The sequence below is a fragment of the Tupaia chinensis genome, unplaced genomic scaffold (genome assembly GCF_000334495.1).
Source record: "Tupaia chinensis unplaced genomic scaffold, TupChi_1.0 Scaffold000634_1, whole genome shotgun sequence".
Classification (NCBI taxonomy): Eukaryota; Metazoa; Chordata; class Mammalia; order Scandentia; family Tupaiidae; genus Tupaia; species Tupaia belangeri.
This window is the reverse complement of record NW_006160154.1, coordinates 1,119,730-1,128,098: the sequence shown is the minus strand read 5'-3', so window position 1 is coordinate 1,128,098 and position 8,369 is coordinate 1,119,730. Positions and strand designations below refer to the sequence as shown.

The window sequence follows — 8,369 nt, the reverse complement described above, 5'->3', positions numbered from 1 at the left end:
CTCCCCCCGGGGTGGGGTGTTATTTCTCGCTTTCTGTCTCTCTGTCTCTCTCTTTCTGGTGAGCACATGTGCCCTATAGCAAAAACCTCTCCAAATAAATAAATAAATAAAATTTGATTTCACATAAAAATCCGGTGAATTTTTAAAACAGTTGAACAGTTTAAAACTAATAAATACTTAGTAACTACTAATAAAAGCTACTAATAATACTTAGAGATTAATTAAGCATTAAACATGTAAATCTCAAGTTGCCTTTAAGTTTAATTTGTCAGTCACATAATAAACATAGACTTGATCTTGGTAGGCTTATGTTTCTTTTTTTCATTAAAAGTACAGATACAGGGACTAGCAGATGTTTATGTCACTGGACTCCCACATAGTCGACTGTGGTTTGTAAAACTCAGGCTGGGCGTGTGTGCATGCATGCATGTGTGCCCAAAATCCCAAGAGGAGAAGGGATTGTGTCATAGTGATCTCCGTTGCAGGGGTGACTTCTTGTTTTCTATCTTTCTATCTGTCTCTGTCTCTCTGGCAAGAGCACACAGCTTTTAACAAAAATCTCTCTTAAAAAAAAAGAAGCACAGGTACAGAAAGAGAATTAGAGTTTTTATAAAAAGAACTTTTTAAAATGATTTATTTATCCATCCATCCATCTATTTATTTATTTATTTATTTATTTTTAAACAGATACAGATAGAGTGAAGGAAAGTGAGAAAGCAAGCCACCAGGTCTGGGACTCGAACTGTGGTCGACCATGTGGAAGTGTCCAGCTCTTTAACCACCACACCACCTGCTGGTCTTTAAAAGAACTTTTAACGTGTATCATTATCTCTTGGTACTGTTTTCTTGCTTATCTCTCAAAGAGCCTTTTGATTAAATTGTTTATTAAAATTGTTACAGGTGACTTTTGAATAGAAACTTTGTGTTGTAGGGTTTTTTGGTCAATTTTGATTTAATTTGCTTAATTAAGGTTTTGTTTTGAGGGGCCAGCAGGTGGCATAATGGTTAAGGCACTGGACTCCTACATGGTCAACCACAGTTTGTGTCCTGACCCTGACCACTTGCCTTCTCACTTTCCCTTTCTCTCCCTCTCTGTCTTTCCCTTGTGAGTATATATGCCCTATAGCAAATTTTAAAAATAAAATAATAAATAATTGAATAATTCTTAAAAAAAAAAAAAGATTTTTCTTTGAGCTGGCTTTGTGGTTAAGACAGCCAGATCCCATATGGCCAATTGCACAATTCAAGTCCCAGACCTGGTGGCTTGGGAAACACGCCATGCAAGTATGCATGTGTGTCCAAAATCTGAAAAGGGGGAGACAATGAAGAAAGAATTGCAATGTGACCATTCCTCATAGAAATGCTTTCTTCTCTCCCTCTTCTTTTGTGTGTTTCTCTGTCTAGTGCATGTACCCTCTAACAACCCCCCCAAAAATTACTTCAGATATTACTTGTAACCAGTAATTTGTAGCATATATATGTATGTGTACAGAAGTTTGCATTTTCAGTCACATTAATTTGAACTTATTTAACAGCAATATGTTATATTATTCTTTACTCATAGTTTAATCATTACCATCTGGTAGAATCTTTCTATACTTTGAGTATTGTGATAAGAGCTTTCATTTATTTTACCTACCTTTTAAATTTGAGAATTAATGTCTTTTTATTGTATTTTTTTAAAGTTTTGCCATAGGACATATCCACTCACTGGAGAGACACAGAGAGAACAAAAGTGAGAAATTATTACCCCCCCACAGGGGAGATGACCACACCTACAATCCCGTCTCTTCATTTTTCCTCTCAGGATTTTGGTCACATGCACACACATGTCTGGCGTGATTTTTCAAGCCATCAAGTATGGGATCCAATCCAATTGACCATGTAGGAGTCTACCACACCACCTGCTGACCCAAGAATTAATGTATTTTAAAACAAAACTATTTTATTTTATTCTCATGGAAAGAAGAAATACTCTACAAATATATTAAATGTCTTTAAAAATATTGGGAGACTGTATTGTTTTACATTCTAAGTTGTAAATAAGTGATTCAGAAGTTTCAAGTACTTCAAGTTTACCATTTATCTCAAACTTATACAATCATATATAGATGAATAATGACAAATGACTAAATATGGGGGCCAGGCAAAAATATAAATAAAAGAAGTGAGCTAATAGAAGACAACAATGAAGAGTTGATAAATGGCCTCAGTGTTGGGGTAACAGTAGAAGATGAAACTTGTGGATGCTTTCCACAGGAAAAATAAGTGAAGTATTGACACTGTGCTCGTTGGGTAGAACATGGAATTCAACCTGGAGGGAACTGGCAAGTAGAGTGTACAGATTTTGAAAAACCAGAATTTTCAGTGTGTATGACAGTATTAGAGGAAGTGAAAAAAGCATATTTAAAAGTAGAAGGAAGGCATGCTTAGAATTTTATCCTGTAATCAGATGTCTCAGAAGTAGAATGTGTTAAGGATGATGGCTTTAATAGTGAAGAAAATATAAGGGTTAAAATTCTGGCTATATCATTTAGTAATTAAGTGACCTTTGGGAATATATTCACTTCTCTGAGTGTCAGTGAGTATAAACTGGAGAACCTTACAAGACACTGTATAGTCTAGAAGACATATGATAACATGTCTTCAAAGAGGCTTCTAGTAGGTCAGAGTGGTAATTTGAATAGCTGTAGTTAAATATGGTGGCTAGAAAGTCCCAGAGTTTTATTAGAATGTGTTGGTCTTACAGACAGAGTTATTTTCTAAGAATTTAACAACCAACAGGGAGAAGAAACTCTGAAGCAACCCATTTGACACTAGCTGTTTAGATGGATCAGAAACAAAAAAGATTGGAAGTATGGAGGCCAGTTGACTTTTGAAGCAGTACAAAGGAATAGGCAACAATTTGTGAACTATGCACTGGCAGTGAAAACAGAAGGAATTTGCTTTGAAAGAAATTTTAGGAGCTAGTATTGGAAGTATTTATACCAATTAGCTATGAGGCGTGAGGTGTCATTTGAACCTGGGTTCCTGTATCAGCTAGCTGTGTGACTGAGGTTTCTGTTATGTGAGATCAGACATGGCCAGTACAATTTTAGGAAAAAAAATGTTAGTTTTCAACAGGGGAGTCAATTTTTTATCATTATTATTTCATTTAAAAAGAACAAACTTTTTTTAAACAAATACAGTATTTTTAAAAAATTATTTAACTTTATTTATTTGTTTACTTATTTTAATTTGGCCAGAGACAGACAGAGTGGGGGGGGGTAGTGAGAAAGCAAGCCAAGTCTGGGACTCGACCCATGGTCAGCCACGTGGGAATCCAGTGCCCTTAACCATCACACCACCTGCCAGCCCCAAACAAACTTTTTTCTAACCAAACATATAAGGGAAAAATAACCTCAGGCTAGAAGAAGGACAATACTTGAATATATATTGGCTTTTTTTTTTAATAGTATTTTAAAATAATTATTTATTTAATTTTATTTGTTAGTATTTAAAATTTGCTATAGGGTACATTTGCTCACCAGAGAGAAAGAGACAGAGAGGGGAAGTGAGAAAGCAAGCTGCCAGATCCGGAACTTGAACCATGGTCAGCCATGCACGTGGGAGTCCAGTGCCTCAACTACCATGCCATCTGCTGGCTCCACATATTGGCTTTATTAAAATGTCACCACATTGTTAGATTTTTTGTTTTTGTTTTTAGTTTGGTTTTTAATTAAACACAGGGTCTTGGACCAGCTAGTGGACTGGTGGTTAATGCAACTGCACAGTTCAAGTCCCAGACCTAGAGTTTGAATAATTCTGGACACTTATTCATACATGCCCAAAATCCTGAAAGGAGGGAGAAATGGAAAAGAAGGGATTGCAGTGTGAACCATTTTCCGTGGGAGTGAGGTGTTTTCTCACTTTCCCTTTCTCTCTCTGTCTTTGGTGAAAGCATACAACCTTTGGCAAAATTGAAAAGCAAAACAAAATATAAAACAGTCTTGCTTTGTCACAGTCCTCTTATCTTAGCATTTAGAATAGTTGGTGCTTACAGGCGTTTACCACTGTGCCTAGTTTTTAGGATGTGCCAAGATTAGAACCTGGGACCTTCCCATGTGACGTCAGCCTGCCTAGTAAGTAGCAGCATCAACTAGCTTGAGCTACCAAAGCTGAGCCCACTACATTCTAATTTTTTTAAGAGAGAATTTTGCCATAGGGCTCATGCATTCCCTAGAGACACAGAAAGAAACAGAGAAAGTGAAAGATCACCCTGGGAGAGTGGCCATGCCAAAGTCCCTTCTCCAACATTCTCCTCTCTTGGGATTGGGGGCATGCATGCACATTCACTGGCATCAGTTTCAAGCCACCGGTGTGAGACTCAAACCACAGTTGGCCATGTGGAGTCCAGTACTACAACTACTGCGCCACCTACTGGCCCGAGCCCACTACATTCTTAATTTTTTCTCATTTCATAGCAAACCAGTGAAAATATTACCACTCCTTCAGCTTGAAAAACATTGAAGTAGCAAATGCACCAAAAAAAAAAAAAAAAAAATTAGAGGAAAAGAATAAGGTGCGAGGATAATAATAATTACAGCAGCTAGTATTTATTGATCATTATGTACCAGGCACTGTTCTAAGTGTTTTACATGTATTATTCATTTTTAAGCTACTATCTTTATTGAAGCAAGTGCTTTAATTGAAACCTAAGCTAAGCTACTTGGAGTACATTATGAGGAAAGGGTTATGAATTCTCAAAGAATGGACAAGATTTTTTTTTTTTGAAGAGGTTTTTGCTACAGGGTGCGTGCGCTCACCAGACAGACAGAGACAGACAGAGAGACAGAAAGTGAGAAATCACCCCCCAGAGGGGATGGCCACACCGCAATCCCTTCTCCTCCATTCTCCTCTCGGGACCCTGGGCATGCACGCACACGCGCCCGGTGTGAGTTTAAGCCACTGGGTCTGGGACTCGAACCGCGGCCGACTACGTGCGAGTCCAGCAACATAGCCATTACGCTGACTGCTGGCCCCAAGAATGGACAAGATTTTTGTGGAAGAAAACACATTTGATCAGAACTTCAAAAATTAGAATTTTAGACTATTATCCTTATCTGTATTTTACAAGGAGACTTTTAAAAGTCTGTGGGAAAATACAGTTAAAGTAAAAGTTTATTTTGCGCAAAAATTTTTTGCAATTCATGTGTAGTTTTTCCCATGATGTACATTTTTCCATGCACTTTTTGAAGGCCTCCCTTCATTATCTTCGGCGGGCTTATGGTTCTGCATTCCAGACTAAAAAGAGTACCTGGAAGGTAGTTCTAGCTTCCTATGGAAACCAGTCCCACTGCTTTCAAATAAAAAAGCTATAGAGGACTACAAAGAGCTTCAAGTTTTATCAGTGAGTTAACCCTGGGAGAGCAAGATGTTAGAATGTTACGCTAATTTACATGGTTAACAGTTATGATAGGTAATCAATGGCAAAAAATTTTTCTTGTTAGCCTGTGTTGAACAGGAAAATGAAATTTAGGATTCTTTTTCCAAATAATATATTGAGTGTTTCAAAATGACTCATTACTCATGATGATGCTAACGTACTCTGTTTCTTTTCAGTTTATAGTTCCTTGGACTCACTGTTCATAGTGGTGGATTCTGTTTTAAACGATTAAGTCATTTAAAATTAACTTTTAGGGAGAACTTGAAATATAGTAAGTGAAGGAAGTGTTTTGACTTAAATCTTTGACAACTTAAAATCAAATCAATCTCAGGCTGTAGTCTTTGCTTATAAATTAGGCTGATAACCCTTAAATGCAGGAACAGAATATTTGTTCATATCTATCAGTGTTACATTGTACATACAACGAAGTTTAAATATTCAATGTTTCAATAAGTTTCAATTAAATTTTTTTATTATATTAGGCCTCTTGACCCAAGTATTGAGTTTTAATGTAATGCTTTTTCCTGTTTTCACCTGGATTCAATGAAATGTTATTTGTTTCTATTTACCAGGAAAGACCGTTGTTTACCTTGTGGCTTTCCATCTGTTCTTTGTCATGTTTGTATGGTCCTATTGGATGACAATTTTCACATCTCCCGCTTCCCCCTCCAAAGAGGTAAATTTAATGTTAGTAAATTATCAAATGCTTTAATTGATTATAGACTTATTTTCCCTTGTGTTACCTTTGTTAAAAACTTTACATAGTGCATTTGTTCTGTTTCCATTCATAAACTTGCTCAGTAACTCTGTATTGTGCATGTGAGTCATCAGCCTATTCTTACATACTATCCACTGGCATACATAGGAGTTTAATTATACTTTTCTGCCATGCTGTGTTTCCTTAAAGACCAACTTAACATTTCTGGAGTCAGGTCTTCATGGGCAGGATTGAGTTAGGGAAGTAGAGTTTATGTTTAGAAGCTTTCAACATTTATATTTTCTTAGGAACAAATTGCTACAACTAAAGAAAGTTTTTTGATTGTGGTAAACAAATTGTCTAGGGTATTGCTTACTACATCTTAATAAGATTAGTGTTTCTTCTAATTGGAGGTTCTATTTGGAAAGTAGTGTAGATAAACATTTATGTGGATTAAATTTTATGACCACAGTGTATCTTTCTTGCCTTGACGTAACAACAGAATTATTTTAGCAAAAATTTTATATAGCAAGATGGCTTTAAAAATTATTTTGTGGAGTTAGTTATCTGAGTTTAGTTTTCTGTCCTGGCATATTACTTAATCTCTCCCACGCTTCAGTTTTATCATCAGAAAATGGAGCTAACAATCCTGTCTGTATCTCTGTAGAATATTTGTGAGGATTAAGTAAGATTTAGCCAAGCAGAGCTTTTTTTTTTTAACAATCATTTTATTTATTTATTCTAATTTGACCAGAGGGAGAGGAGAGAAAGTAAGCCGCCAGGTCTGGGACTTGAACTGCAGTTGGTCGTTTGGGAGGAGTTTAATTATACTTTTCTGCCATGCTGTGTTTCCTTAAAGACCAACTTAACATTTCTGGAGTCAGGTCTTCATGGGCAGGATTGAGTTAGGGAAGTAGAGTTTATGTTTAGAAGCTTTCAACATTTATATTTTCTTAGGAACAAATTGCTACAACTAAAGAAAGTTTTTTGATTGTGGTAAACAAATTGTCTAGGGTATTGCTTACTACATCTTAATAAGATTAGTGTTTCTTCTAATTGGAGGTTCTATTTGGAAAGTAGTGTAGATAAACATTTATGTGGATTAAATTTTATGACCACAGTGTATCTTTCTTGCCTTGACGTAACAACAGAATTATTTTAGCAAAAATTTTATATAGCAAGATGGCTTTAAAAATTATTTTGTGGAGTTAGTTATCTGAGTTTAGTTTTCTGTCCTGGCATATTACTTAATCTCTCCCACGCTTCAGTTTTATCATCAGAAAATGGAGCTAACAATCCTGTCTGTATCTCTGTAGAATATTTGTGAGGATTAAGTAAGATTTAGCCAAGCAGAGCTTTTTTTTTTTAACAATCATTTTATTTATTTATTCTAATTTGACCAGAGGGAGAGGAGAGAAAGTAAGCCGCCAGGTCTGGGACTTGAACTGCAGTTGGTCGTTTGGGAGTCCAGCACCCTTAACCACCATGCTACCCGAGCAAAGCTTTTAACATAATACCTGCCACGTGGTTAGCACTTATATTAGATGATGATGATGATAATATAAATGTTTCCCTTAAGGTTAAATTTCCGAAATTCATTACAAGTTATAGATGTGTTTCAAAGTAATTATCAACTTCCATTTAACTTTTTAATGAAGAATACATATGCAGAAAAGTATGTATCATGGGTATATACTTGATGAAATTTCACAAATTGAACACACTTCTGTAACCACCCAGTTAGAAAACAACATTTTCAGCCCCTCATCATTCCCCTCAGGCAACCTTCTAGTCACCCATTCCATGGGAAATTACTCTCCTGCCTTCTAACGCCACAAATTAGTTCTGCTTATTTTTGTAGTTAATGTAAATGGAGCCATGTGGTAGTGCATTTAGTCCAGTCATGTAAGCTTGTGTGGCTTACTTCTTTCATTAACATTCTGTTTGTGAGATTCATTTGTGTTGTTGCATATAATTTTAGATCATTCATTTTCATTATTGTAATCAATTGTAATATGTAACACGATTTATTTTGTCTGTGTATGGGCATTTGAATAGCTTCCAGTTTAGCTATTATAAACAGGGCCGCTATCTGTTATGTAGCGCAAGTCTCTTCAAGAATATATGTCATTCTGTTGGGTAGTTATCTAGGAGTAGAACTGTTATATGTGCATCACTTTTTTAAATCATACATTTTGTGAGGACAGGGATATTTTCTTTATGTTCTCTCTTATTTTCCTTTCCCTA

General features: G+C 36.0%; 1 protein-coding gene across 4 annotated transcripts in view; it reads left to right on the top strand.

Moving 5' to 3' along the window:
• Positions 1-8,369, top strand: part of ZDHHC20 (zDHHC palmitoyltransferase 20) — a gene marked incomplete at its 5' end in the record, with an annotated part of 60,984 nt that overhangs the window by 802 nt on the left and 51,813 nt on the right. For all 4 annotated transcript variants that reach the window (XM_006159516.3, XM_027776156.1, XM_006159515.3 and 1 more), the window contains 1 exon segment: positions 5,998-6,101. In XM_006159516.3, the coding sequence (XP_006159578.2) occupies positions 5,998-6,101 (104 nt within the window).